Source organism: Scleropages formosus, chromosome 17, assembly GCF_900964775.1.
Source record: "Scleropages formosus chromosome 17, fSclFor1.1, whole genome shotgun sequence".
In the NCBI taxonomy this organism is placed as follows: domain Eukaryota; kingdom Metazoa; phylum Chordata; class Actinopteri; order Osteoglossiformes; family Osteoglossidae; genus Scleropages; species Scleropages formosus.
In genome coordinates, this window is record NC_041822.1 from 19114514 (window position 1) to 19128609 (window position 14096).

Below are 14096 nucleotides of genomic sequence, written 5' to 3' on the forward strand. Positions count from 1 at the left end.
CACCCACTACTGACGGCAGAGTGTTGAAGATGCAGGTCTTTCAGCTGTCAAACACATACAGCTGAGAACATCTGTAAAACACACCCGACAACCACAGCACTATAGGCGACCGACAAACACAACCCGTCGGCAGGTATCAATTCAGAGTAAGGACTTGGACCAACGGCTCTACAGCAGGAGGGAGGAATCGAACCTGGGTCTCCAAACTGCAAGACAACAGCCCTAACCACCTAACCACTACGCCACCTGCTGTCTCAGGATACAGTGCATTAGTTTCTGTGGGTATCACACACACACATTTTCAGAACCGCTTGTCCCATACGGGGTCGCGGGAAACCGGAGCCTACCCGGCAACACAGAGCGTAAGGCCGGAGGGGGAGGGGACACACCCAGGACGGGACGCCAGTCCGTCGCAAGGCACCCCAAGCGGGACTCGAACCCCAGACCCACCGGAGAGCAGGACTGTGGTCCAACCCACTGCGCCACCGCACCCCCCTGTGGGTATCAATTTATGCTATATCTATCAGCATTGGGGGCAAACAAAGTAAATTAGAGGAAACTGGATTTTTGCTCATCTAAGCACAAGAGGATGATGAATGAAAACGTCCCTGCGACTCTTTGCAGGACAGGTGAAGAAATGGAAATGTCCTGATCACATGGTTCCACCTGCTCAGACAGCATGGTCGGCGACCGCTGATGAAGGACAGGGTTTCCTGGGGGCAAAGAGACAAGCATTCTTCTCTAAGAGACATGAGACCAAATTAATAGAGCAAGAGACAGTTTTAGGAAACCAGAATGTGAGATAGACAGCTGGACATTGCTGGGACATTGCAGGCCACCAGGGGCACAGTGGTTAGAGTGCATGACTGATCTTCATTTGTACTGGGACATTCTATTCAAATACCGCAGGTTCTCCAGCCTAAACAGCTTCATTACAATATCTAACAGGTTTATTATGTATTCTAAATTCAAAGAAGAAACAGGGCCACACCTGTCAAACGTCCCTCCTCATCTGACTGACAAGGGAGAATCACTGCTGCTTTAAGGTGGATCACCGGAGCCCTCTTCACGTCGCAGAACAAGGCTCCGTCGCCCCACTTTCAGTGTCCCACAAGACACTTTTTGTTGAGGTATTGTGCCATTCTTATTTCTTTTCATTACTACAAATTTAAATTTGCCCTTAACACAATTTCGAGAGATTGTTCTAGAACCGAAGAGCTGGATAATAATAGCAGGATAATAACAAATGAAAGAGTTTTTCACAGAATCATAAGGCGGAGTATGCGACACACTACAAGATCTTTATTGTAGGTATTCCGGGATCGGGGATTCTGGGTTCGCCAACCTGCGTGCTTGAACAAACAACAGTTATAACAAGTTCCAGGCTGTACTTAATGATGTACGAAACTCTAAGCAGAGCACGTGGTTTCGGCCGCAGTAGGACATCTGATACATGCCCAGTGTGAGAGTGCTGTCCAGGAGAGGCAGGAGGAGCACCCGGAGCTGGGGGCTATACATGATGCTTTTCCCACTGGAGCGGGAAGGGTGTGGTCAACAGACCACAAACCAAACAAGTGGCCCTACCGTTCTCCATCCATCCCATTTCAGGAAATGCTTAACTTGCCCAGAGTCAGGGAGGGAAACCTGGGGCACAAGGAGGGGGCTACACCCTGGAAGTGGCACCTGGGCCATCACTGGGCAATCGCACACACGCTCACACACTGAAAGCAACCTGGAGCCACAAATTTTCCTGAAGCACGTCTTTGGACTGTAGGAGGAAAATCACACAAACACGGGAATAGTATGTAAACCTCTCACAGAACGAGCTGGATTCATGCCCAGGAGCTACCTGCTGCACCACCATGCTGCCCACCCTACTGCTGACCTTTGGGAAAATGTTCACAATACATTTACTTAGCCAAAACTTTTCTCCAAATCCACTGTCAAGGTTACAATTATTTACCCATTCATACACCTGGGCGATTAATCATTTAATGGCGTAATTTAGGGTAAGTACCTTACTCAAGGGTACTACAGTTGTAGGTGGCAATCGAATCTGGGACCGTTGGAGCCAAGGGCAGCAACTCCAACCACTAGACTGGCTCATTACAACAGCCTGTAAGATAAATGGATCACCCGATAATGTACTCGCTGTCATGATTCAGATAAAGTGCATTGCCTCATGAAATATATAAACATGATGATCTGTGATTGCAAAATATGGACTATTGCACCAAATAATAAATTAAATCACGTTAAAAAAAAACCTTTTAAAACCAAGTGCTGGCGACTGCGTGGCCAGACAGCAGGTTTTTACACACCAAGAGGACAACAGGTGAGTCGATGTCAACAGGCCCGGTGATTTAAAAAAGAAAAATTAAAAAAAGGCAGTGAAGCAACGCGCTTTAAGGTGAGCGATACGACCACAAGGGGGCGCCAAACAGCAGGCAGATCCTCTGTCCTCAAAAAGATGAGTATCGCAGCCACCTATAATGGTCCAATACGCAATTATTATTATTATTATTATTGTTGTTGTTGTTTTTATTATGTCGGCGGAGATATACAACAACATGCCGCTGTGTAACGCCAGGCAAATTATTACACGAAAATTCAAAAAATTGCATACGCTCTTACTTCTTAGTTCAAGATCATCAGTTGTTTCTCTTGTTAATTTACCAAACGTACGATTGTCTCACATAACCAGACGATACGTCTAACACCCACATTTTCTATTATCATAGTCATCCGACTCACTCATATTTTATACTTAGAAAGTAGGCAATAATGACAGAATGCCAAATGGTGCATTATTCCTCCTACTGTATATATAATTGTACATATTTGTATCTTGTATTTTTCCACTTGTTTTTATGTTTTTATTTTTTTATATATTGTTTTTATATTTTTTATATTGCAGGTATTTTCACACTTGTATTCTGCTGCTGTAACATAATAATTTCCCCTTGTGGGATCAATAAAGTAGATCTATCTATTTATCTGAAAAACTTCAATGCAATGGAATGGTGCAAACGCAGTTTTTAATATGGATATTCTCCAGAATTGCACTTCCAGGATCTCCTTATACGATATTACTTTATCTTATTATCGTCGTAGTTGCACAGCGCTGGTATTTTTTCTGACTATGACAAACTACTCACGCACCTGCCACGTGGGCCTCTGTGTTGAACACGTCACCGTACGATAAACGTCACTTCCGCACACCTAACTTTTCTCAGCGTAGTGAAAGCGCAGGACCTGATTCGTTGAGCGTCGATTAGTCCCGCCTTTCGCCCGACGGTGATTGGACACTTGGTGTGAATACAATTCGGTCAGGTTTACACTGCAGTTCTTCATATGCAGAATGTGCTGCTACTCCTACTTGGTGATTTTCCTGCTGGCACGTTAAATGCGCCCCCTTGTGGGTGAATGAGTGAACTGCAATATGTCGGTGTCGGGTTGATTTTCTGTCTTTTCATGTTAATATGAAAGCAGATTGTGCATTTTGTTTTTTTTATTCCTAGTAAAAGACAAACGCAGGGAATATGAATTGTAGTTTAAAGAATTATAAAAAATAAATCTATGTATGTGAAAAGGAATTATCTGCAGAATTTTGTTCTTTTTGCTTCTTATTCAGCTATTACATTCATAATTTCCTACACTGATCAACTATTAAATGTTCAAAAATCACTACTGCAAACGTAGTTATGTTGCTTTATAAATGTGTTGCTAAGCTCAGACCCTTGCTGAACTGCATTGACTAGGACGCTCCCACGCTCCACTGATGCTGTACAATCCAAGTAACCTTCATTACTTCAGAAAGTACAACACTGCAGGAAAAATACATGTATGCTTCTTTGGATTAAAACATTTCAAACACAAATGAATACCACACGTCTCATAAGCTCTGCACACGTATCTTCATACTAATTAACCTTTGGCTAGTGGCAGAATTGCCTTCCTTGGCATTCTGGGTAATTAATAAGTGTTGGGGGGTGTCCACCTTTCCATCCACACTCACACTCACCCTGCCAGATAGCACTGAAGTCTTTCCTCACCGCCGCTGATGACACAATCGTCATAAATAAATGGTCTGACTGTTCTTTGTGACTCATTACACATCATTAGTGATATTATCTCACATACTGACATGTGCAGATGCTGGTTGTTCAGTTAAGGGTTCCGGTTTTGCGTTTCTCTGCTATTTCGACAAGATTCTACAGTTGAGAGAATAATGAACTGCCTGGGTAATTTAACAGAGTCGCACAGAATTTGACACTGATCCGACTGGACCGGTCATCGTCACGATGCCAGCCGGCGCCAGGTGCAATGCGGTGAATGAGGAGCGACTCCACTGATCCACACTTAATGGGAGGATGGGGGGGGGGGGGCTTACCCAGCTGCACCGTTCTGACAGCCCTGTAGAAAAACAACAGTGAAAACTGCTGGTATTTGTGCATTGTATTATCCCCCTGAGAAATGCCAAGGTATGAATAATTAACTGCTGTTATCACTGCGGCCAGGTCTGTATGCGTGAGCCTGTTTACATCATTTGCATACTGTCAATAGTGCTGCCATTAAGGACGACCTTCAAAGTCCTGCAACGTGTGCACGCTGGCAAAGAGGACCAGGATTACGGATCGATTCACCCCACAAAATATATAAGGTTTGCGCGATTAAAATTTATAACTTACTGTCTTTGCGAATAACTTTTTTCGCTACAATAAAAACCGTATATTGGCAAGACAAGAGCGAAGTGTGCTTTGCTCCATGGTTTGTAAGGAAAAAAAGGTGGCCTTGTGCTCCTGCTCGTCCTGTTTATTCACTGGTGATTCTGACTCATAAAAAAAAAAAAACACGGCTAAGGCATCCTGAGCAGCCCGCCCGGGCAGAATGCAATATATAGCCCATTTGAGGACTGCTTTGTTTTCATTCTGAATATAACTCCATATTTCAACCCCTACCTAAATATTTGTTTAAAAAGTTTGCATTTACTCTGTTATTTTGGTTACTTTGCAAGTCTGTTTTTGTTCTGCACTACGGCCTCTTCAGAGTGATCGGGCACGTCAGAGAACCATCGGACCCCAGCTGCGCCACGGTGCCGTGACTCATCGATCCGACAGTCAGGCAGATGGGGGCCGACCCCCAGCGGAGCGGGATTTTCCAGGTGAAGAACAAGCACCGAGTGTGTGCTGGTCATGTCCAGGCTACCAACTTTGTGTGGGAGGGGCAATTAGTGTCTGCTGCTTGCATGCGTGCGTGCGTGCGTGCGTGCGTGTGTGTGTGCGTGTGCGTGTGCGTGTGCGTGCTGGGGGGGGGCAAGACAGTTAAACAAAAGTGGTAATTTGAAACTCACACACTTTCAGAACTGCTTGTCCTATACAGGGTCACAGGGAACCAGAGCCTACCTGGTAACACAGGGCATAAGGCTGGAGGGGGAGAGGACACACCCTGGACGGGACGCCAGTCCATTGCAAGGCACCCCCAGCGGGACTCGAACCCCAGACCCACCGGAGAGCAGGACTGTGGTCCAACCCACTGCGCCACCGTACTCCCCATTTGAAACTCACTCCCTCTTTTTTGAAACATTCAAAAAAAGAAAACTAGTAACAATGTCTATGATCATAAGCGTGCTATCTGTTTAGACAGATCGGGGACTGTAAGTATTTAAAGTGTGAATTTCAAAAGGTGTTCAATTTGTATTTGGTGGTAGAATTTTTAGTTTCTAACATGTTCAGAATCATTGACTATTTGCTATTTTTTAATGGGACAGTGAAAAGTGTAATCGTTCACTGGCAAATGTGAGAACATTGCAAGCAGACTTCTTGACAATACCAAAATAATTCTATCTATCTATCTATCTCTCGCTGACATCTTTATCCATGTGGACTCACAGGGATAATTTAATACATGACACAGTGGTTACAAGTTCGCGAGAAGTAATGTGAAGACAGTCTAGGATGCAGCACACAAAATCATCCCCGAACAGGAATTAACATTACTTTTACATGTTACAATTCAGCTCATGTTAACATAGTGTTCTTCTCAACAAGGAGGCACAGAGCTCATACAGTGAACTTTTTAAAAGTGAAAATACACAAAGAAGGCAGTTTGTCAATGTAGTGATTTGAAATAAGCAATCTGGCAACTGAGGAAAGGAAAACAAAAACAGGCCAAAGATTTTGGAGAGAAATAAATCTGTGTGTCTGACTGCTAAAACCCGCTCAGCCCTCCTTTGGTGCCTTATATTGGGTGTGTGTCGGGTGTCTCTATAGCTAAGCCTAACTTATCTAGCCAAGACACGTAGTACTTAAGCTTGGAAACAAATTGTTTGCTTCGTGGAAGCCTTTGTGGAATCTCCAGTGTTAGGTTTTAAACTCATGAAGGCTCCCAGAGCACCACCACGCTATGAGAGCCACCAGGCCCGGATGAATAAGACCTACAACTAGGGGTCTTGTGACCCCGTATTTGTTCAGATGTATATCAGAGATTAAATGAAATGGGTTTTGATTTACACCAAACACACAGCGAATGCTCGAAGGAACATGTTGGTGTCGGGTGCACACGTAAGGCCATGGTGCATTACTGCTGAAAGAAGAGGGGGGTCAGCAGAGAACTTCAGAAGAAGCACAGGGCTGATCTACGGCACCGGGAAGCACGGCGACTCTCCTTCTATAGCCTGGGCCAAAACAAGTTGATGGATGTCCTGTTGGAAATGGAAAAATCCGAATGTTTCCTGAAGCCGACATCAGCTCAAATTCACAAAAAATATAAAAGTCGCACACTTGTTATGAAATATTGTCTTTTCTAATAAGATCATCTTATATGGGCCTATAAATAAAGACTGAGAAACCACAGAAAGCTGCCTGCTGTTACACAAACAAATCGCTTCAACCAGCAATAAAATGTTCAACATGCCAGTAGGCGATGTTATGTCCTTTTATTATCCTTTGCACAATACGGTGCGCTCGCATTGCTCCCTTACTAAACTCACCGCAAACTTATTGCCCTGAACTTACAGTGAGCCGGTACTGGACGGCATCTTCCATCAGGTTCTGTATCAGAGGATGCTGGGACAGCGTGGCAAAGGGAACCTCCTCTTCTGGTCCAAATCCAAGTTCTGCGTAGAGCTGCCTGAAATCCTGCTGACAACATAATACACAAAAGCTAGACCCCCCATGGGAAGAGGTGCGATGGTGTGGTGGGTTTGGGCGGGTTCTGCTTTCCGGGGGGTCTGGGGTTCGAGTCCCGTGTCACATCCCACGGGGTCACTGCCCCTCCTGGTCAGAGGCGGCGCCACTCAGTGCCGCTAGCTAACGCTTACCTATCACCTCACAGTCTCGTAGGACATGGAGGTATAAAAGGAGCCAGCGGAGCAGAACTAGTCGCGGATTCTTAATCAGCAGTTCTCTTGTGCTTCGTTGGCGATTGGTAGTCTCTTGTTCCCTCAGTTTGTTTCCTAGGTGTGCATGTTCCAGTCCCGAGTGCCCGTCCCGTCAGTTCCTGCCTCTTGTTCTTCAGTCCTGGTCCATCGTTCCTGTCCGGTATTTCGTCACGTCTCAGGGTTGCGGTCAGACTCACAGATTAGCGTTTCACTGTTCACCGTAGTTCCAACACCGTGTGTGTTTCCTGGTCTCGTGTTTCTTGTTTCACTTCCACCGAGTGTCTTACAATACTCACCGTACACGTCTAACCTCACACTGCACGTGAAGTCATTATATATTTCGTCTGTGTTTGGACGTAATAGCAACGCGCGTCCGTGTCGACTCCCGTCCGGACGCTACAGAAGAATCCGCCTGCTAGTATGACTTCAGCGGAATGGCGTGAGCTGGCGGATCTGACAGAGGCGAACCAAGAACAACTCCTGGTTTGCACAAACGCCGCTAGCCGCCTCACAGATCAGTTGGAGCAGTTGACACGACTCCTCAGTCACGGTGGGCGGGGCGCCGATCCGACCAGTTCGCAAACGCATGATGATTGGCGGACATGTCTTTTTGATCGTCTTTATGCTTCCTCGGGTCCTCGCGCGGAGCCCACGAGCCCTGTGCAGACCAATGGGATCAGCGCTACTGAGCAGCTGTCCGTTCCCTTCCAGGAGGCTTTGCAAGGTAGCAGAGGTGAGAACCAGAATTACACAGAATACTCAATCTCCAGTCCAGCCTCTCTGTTCCCGGGGCCCTACTCTCCTGAGTCACCCCCTAGCCCAGACAGAAAGACAGAGAGACAGTTCTTCCCCAGCACCAAGAGTTTTCAGGTGCGTTCCTGGTCTCCAGTGGAGAAGACATCCAGCCCCCGATTGTCAAGACCACTCTCTCAGGAGTTCTCGCCGGATTACCGGAGCAACTCCGGTTCCAGCCGGACCCCGACGCCGCCAGGGCAGCAGGTGCCCTACAGCCCTGTGGACAGTGAGCCGGCTCAAGCACGCAACCTTGTCAGCTGTGCAGGGCTCGAAGAACAGTGCGTCAGACAGGGAATAATACGACTCAGTAACGGGCGTGTGACAGAGGAGGAAAGGAGGCGCCGTTTTCTGCAACGCTTGTGCTTTTACTGTGGAGCTGCGGATCACGTTCAGGTTTCCTGCCCAGTGCGGCCACCCCGTGGATCCCAACAGACCGACTTACTGGTGAGTGATGTATCTCTCCATACCTCCCTGTTGACATTACCAGTTACAGTATCCTGGGGTTTCCAGCAGCAGCAGACGAAAGCTATGGTAGACAGTGGCGCTGCAGGGAATTTCATGGATCATGATATGGCCGCGTCCTGGGGCTTGCCCTGTGCCCGATGCCCAAAACCCCTGGCTGTTAAAGCTATTGATGGCGCTCCAATCGGGTCGGGGCGTGTAGAGCAGCGCACAGAGCCCGTTACTATGCAGGTAGGGCCACTCCATAAGGAACAGATATGGTTCTATCTGATTAAGTCCCCTGATAACCCCATTATTTTGGGATACCCATGGTTATGCACCCATGACCCTATTATCTCTTGGAGTGAGGGGAAACTGCTGTCTTGGGGACAGCAGTGTCCCAAACACCTGGAGACGTCTTGTAACTCCACATCCATAGAGAGCCCTAATGCAGATCTGCCCCTGCAGCTTCCAAGGGAGTATGCAGATCTAGTGGCGGTGTTTAGCAAACACAAGGCTGCAGAACTGCCTCCTCATAGACCTTGGGATTGTGCTATAGATCTTTTTTCGGGCACTACACCCCCTAGGGGGCGGGTATACCCTCTTTCTCAACCTGAACATCAGGCAATGGAGGCTTATATAACGGAGGCACTAGAAGCCGGATTCATCCGGCCGTCTACCTCTCCAGCTTCCGCTGGCTTTTTCTTTGTTGAGAAAAAGGACGGGGGTTTGCGCCCCTGTATTGATTATCGGGGGCTAAATGCCATTACTGTGAAGTACCCGCACCCCTTGCCTCTTATCACGTCGGCCCTCGAACAGGTTTCCGGTGCTACCATCTTTACGAAACTGGACCTTAGGAGCGCATATAACCTGATTCGCGTTAGGGAAGGGGATGAGTGGAAGACCGCTTTTAGCACCGCCCTCGGCCATTATGAGTACCTGGTCATGCCTTTTGGCCTGGCGAATGCACCTTCCGTATTCCAGGCTTTTGTTAATGAAGTACTCAGAGAGCTAATTAATCGCTCAGTATTAGTGTATCTGGATGATATCCTGATCTTTTCTCGGTCCCGTGAGGAGCATATTGGACATGTCAGGGAGGTGTTGCAAAAGCTGGCAGCACATAAGCTGTACGTGAAAGGGGAGAAGTGCCAGTTCCATGTGCACTCTGTGGATTTCCTGGGGTACATCCTAACACCCAACGGGGTCACGATGGATCCACAGAAGGTCTCGGCAGTTCTGTCATGGCCCCAGCCAAAGACAGTAAAGGACCTGCAACGGTTCCTAGGTTTTGCGAATTTCTATAGGCGCTTCATAAGGAACTTCAGTTCCGTTGCAGCCCCGTTGACTGCTCTGTTAAAAGGAGCCCCTAGGCGCCTGACCTGGACTCCTGAGGCGAGTCAGGCCTTTGAAGACCTAAAGAAGCGTTTTACTTCTGCCCCAATCCTGAAGCACCCTGATCCCAAACTGCCCTTTATTGTGGAAGTTGATGCTTCTGAGGCCGGGGTAGGGGCAGTGCTCTCACAGCGCCAGGGAAGTCCCCTGAAGCTCTATCCATGTGCGTATTTCTCACACAAGATGTCGCCTACTGAACAGAATTATGATGTAGGAAACAGGGAGCTCTTAGCCATAAAGATGGCCTTAGAAGAGTGGAGACATTGGTTAGAGGGGGCTACGCACCCATTCTTAGTGTTAACTGATCACCGGAACCTGGAGTATCTGCAGAAGGCAAAGAGGCTCAATTCCAGACAGGCGCGGTGGGCCATGTTCTTCACCAGGTTCCGTTTCACGGTGACCTATCGTCCTGGCTCCAAGAACGGCAAGGCCGATGCCCTGTCCCGTTTGTTCGAGGTATCGCCTCAGCTCTCCCCACCAGACACCATCTTGTCCCCGACGCAGTTTGTGGCTCCTATCCGTTGGGCTTTATTGGACGATATCCAAGCAGCCCAACGTCAAGAACCCGGTCCCAACGAGCAGCCCCAAGACAAAGAATACGTCCCGTCCACTGTTCGGTCCGAGCTCCTACACTGGGCCCATGATGGTCCAAGTACAGGACACCCAGGGGTCAACCGAACCTTGAAGCTTCTCGCTGAACGCTTCTGGTGGCCATCCATGAGACAGGACGTACGAGACTTTGTCCTTGCCTGCACCACATGTGCCCAGGCCAAGGTCCCACGGCAGCTGCCAGCAGGGCTTTTAGAGCCACTCCCGATTCCCAACCGTCCATGGTCCCATATAGCGGTGGACTTCCTTACTGATCTTCCGTGTTCTGATGGAAACACCACCATATTGGTCGTCATAGATCGCTTTTCCAAGGCCTGTCGACTGATTCCTCTGAAAGGTCTACCTACAGCCCTGGAGACCGCGGAACTGCTGTTCCAACATGTCTTCCGGCTGTATGGCCTGCCAGAGGATGTCGTCTCGGACAGGGGACCCCAGTTCACCTCAAGGGTCTGGAAGGCCTTCTTTGCCCGCTTAGGAGTCTCAGTCAGCCTCTCCTCTGGTTATCATCCACAGTCTAATGGGCAAGTGGAACGCCTCAACCAGGAGGTTGGACGTTACCTGCGGAGTTACTGTGCTCAGAATCAAGCGGATTGGAGCAGATACCTCCCCTGGGCAGAGTATGCCCAGAACTCCCTGGTCCATTCGTCCACAAACTTAACTCCTTTCCAGTGTGTGCTCGGTTACCAGCCTCCGCTGTTCCCGTGGACGATGGAGACCAGTGGGTTGCCAGCTGTGGACGACTGGTACAAGAGGAGTGAGTCGGTGTGGGAATCCGCACATGTCCGTCTCCAGGAGGTGGTATCCAACCAAAAGGAGAAGGCCGACAAAAGGCGTAGGACTGTATTGTACCAGCCAGGGCAGAGAGTATGGTTGTCCACCCAGGATCTCAAACTGCATTTGCCCTCGAGGAAGCTTGCCCCCCGTTTCATCGGCCCCTTCAAGATCCTGAAGAGGATCAACCCGGTTTCTTACCGTCTTCAGTTGCCCTCGCATTATCGTATCTGTCCCACGTTTCATGTTTCGCGCCTCAAGCCCCATTGTGTTTCCGCCCTGCAGAGCCCAGCAGTCTCTCCACCTCCACCGTTGGATGTGGATGGTTCTCCTGCCTACTCCGTCAGGGCCCTCCTGGACTCCAAACGGAGACGGGGTACGCTGTACTATCTGGTCGACTGGGAGGGCTATGGGCCGGAGGAGCAGTCTTGGGTACCAGCACGGGACATCTTGGACCCAGCTCTTATTGAGGACTTCCATGAGTGTCATCCAGATCGGCCTGCTCCGCGACGGCGAGGGCGACCGCCTACCCGCCGGCGTTCTGCGGCTGGAGCCGCCCCTGGAGGGGGGGGTACTGTCACATCCCACGGGGTCACTGCCCCTCCTGGTCAGAGGCGGCGCCACTCAGTGCCGCTAGCTAACGCTTACCTATCACCTCACAGTCTCGTAGGACATGGAGGTATAAAAGGAGCCAGCGGAGCAGAACTAGTCGCGGATTCTTAATCAGCAGTTCTCTTGTGCTTCGTTGGCGATTGGTAGTCTCTTGTTCCCTCAGTTTGTTTCCTAGGTGTGCATGTTCCAGTCCCGAGTGCCCGTCCCGTCAGTTCCTGCCTCTTGTTCTTCAGTCCTGGTCCATCGTTCCTGTCCGGTATTTCGTCACGTCTCAGGGTTGCGGTCAGACTCACAGATTAGCGTTTCACTGTTCACCGTAGTTCCAACACCGTGTGTGTTTCCTGGTCTCGTGTTTCTTGTTTCACTTCCACCGAGTGTCTTACAATACTCACCGTACACGTCTAACCTCACACTGCACGTGAAGTCATTATATATTTCGTCTGTGTTTGGACGTAATAGCAACGCGCGTCCGTGTCGGACTCCCGTCCGGACGCTACATCCCGCTTGGGGTGAATTGCGATGGACTGGCGTCCCGTCCTGGGTGTGTCCCTTCCCACTCCAGACTTGCGCCCTGTGTTGCTGGGTTAGGCTCTGGTTCGCTGCGACCCCACCTGGGACAAGTGTTTCAGACTCCGTGTGTGGACACATATGGAGTTCATTTCTATTATTACATTCATTTTAGTGTTTATTTCCCGGATGCGTTCGCTAAGATGCCGTTTCACACACTCGACATATTTTCCGTAAATAAGGCAAATTAAGGGCAGATTTATTACTGTAATTCAACGTTTTCCTCCATTTCTCACGGCTCAGATTTCAAGCCCTCCGCACGGACAGATTTTCACATTCCTCGTTTCTCCTTCCGTTCCTCAACCGTGCTGCCGAACATTACCCGGAGATCTTTCGTCACTCGTTAGAGAACCTGACCGCGATTTTCCTTTGCCTTTATAAAGCCCAGCTGCAGGAGTGCGGACCGCGCGGTTCGCGAGCGTACGTTCGTAAACGCTCTACGGACGTCGGCGCGTTTTGGATTCGGACAAACGCGTTATCGCGAGCGTGCGCGCGCTGAAGCTGTGGGCTGAACGCACCTCCTCATACTCTTCCCAAGTCCTCCAGTTGGGGTGAAAGCGGTTGTAGCTGGATGTCCTGGTCCCCCCATGGCAGACCACTTTAAGGAGGGCAGCGATGGACACGCCCTTCCCTTCTTCTGTCCCGCCGGGCTCCGCTTCGCCGTCCGTCCGCTCGTAATACGACTCCTCGTCCCCCACGTGCGGCACAGACTGCGAACAAACAATAAGAGCTCTGTCATCCGCCGGGCTACGGAGACACGGCGGCAACAAGCGGGTCTGTTAAAGTCGTGGAGGCCGGGGATGTCCAGACATGCGTTTTACACTCGTGTTAGAGTTCGCTTAGAGCATCCCGCCATGGTTACGTTAAGGTGTGGCATTACGCTGGGATTTCGGACACTTTTCTCGGCGAGGAATAATACTGCGACGGCAAGGGATGCTGCACGGCAGGGTCTTGCCTTCAGGAGCACGGCGCTGCGAGGCCGGTGGTAGATGAGCCGGCCCGTTGCCACGCCAAGGGCTCGAACCCAACCCCGGACGCGGTCCGGGTGCGCGGCGAAGTACAGCAGCATGGTCTCGTAGTGGAGCCGGGGTTCCGGGGAGCGGAGGTCCGCAAAAAGAGCGAAGAAAAACTACAGAGGGAGAGATGACGTACGAGTGAGGGTTTCTTCGTATGCGCGTTCGCACGCTGCGGAGACGATAACACACACACACACACACACACGATCTGAAACTGCACGTCCCGAGCAGGGACGCTGCAGAGCGGAGCCTGACCCAGCAACACAGGGTATAAGGCCGGAGGGGGAGGGGCCACGCCCGGGACGGGGCGCCGGTCCGTCGCGAGGCACCCCGAGCGGGACTCGAACCCCAGACCCACCGGAAAGCGGGACCCGGCCACACCTGCCGCGCCACCGGAGATAATAACGCTTTATAAAATTTGCCACTTTCACCGAGCAATCTGTTCCTAAGCATACACCTTTATCTAAGGTCACAAATCGATCCTCTCCGACAACGTTCAAGTCATTCGGTCC

General features: G+C 49.7%; 1 protein-coding gene across 5 annotated transcripts in view; it reads right to left on the minus strand.

The window, feature by feature from the left end:
- Positions 1-5880: 5880 nt before the first annotated feature.
- Positions 5881-14096, minus strand: part of spef2 (sperm flagellar 2) — a 29515-nt gene continuing 21299 nt past the window's right edge. For all 5 annotated transcript variants that reach the window (XM_029259499.1, XM_029259500.1, XM_029259498.1 and 2 more), the window contains 4 exons: positions 13524-13697; positions 13087-13278; positions 7017-7139; positions 5881-6703 (listed from right to left, as the gene is read on the minus strand). In XM_029259499.1, coding sequence (XP_029115332.1) covers positions 6638-6703; positions 7017-7139; positions 13087-13278; positions 13524-13697 — 555 coding nt within the window. In that variant the 3' untranslated portion in view covers positions 5881-6637. The remainder of the gene's footprint in view (positions 6704-7016; positions 7140-13086; positions 13279-13523; positions 13698-14096) is intronic.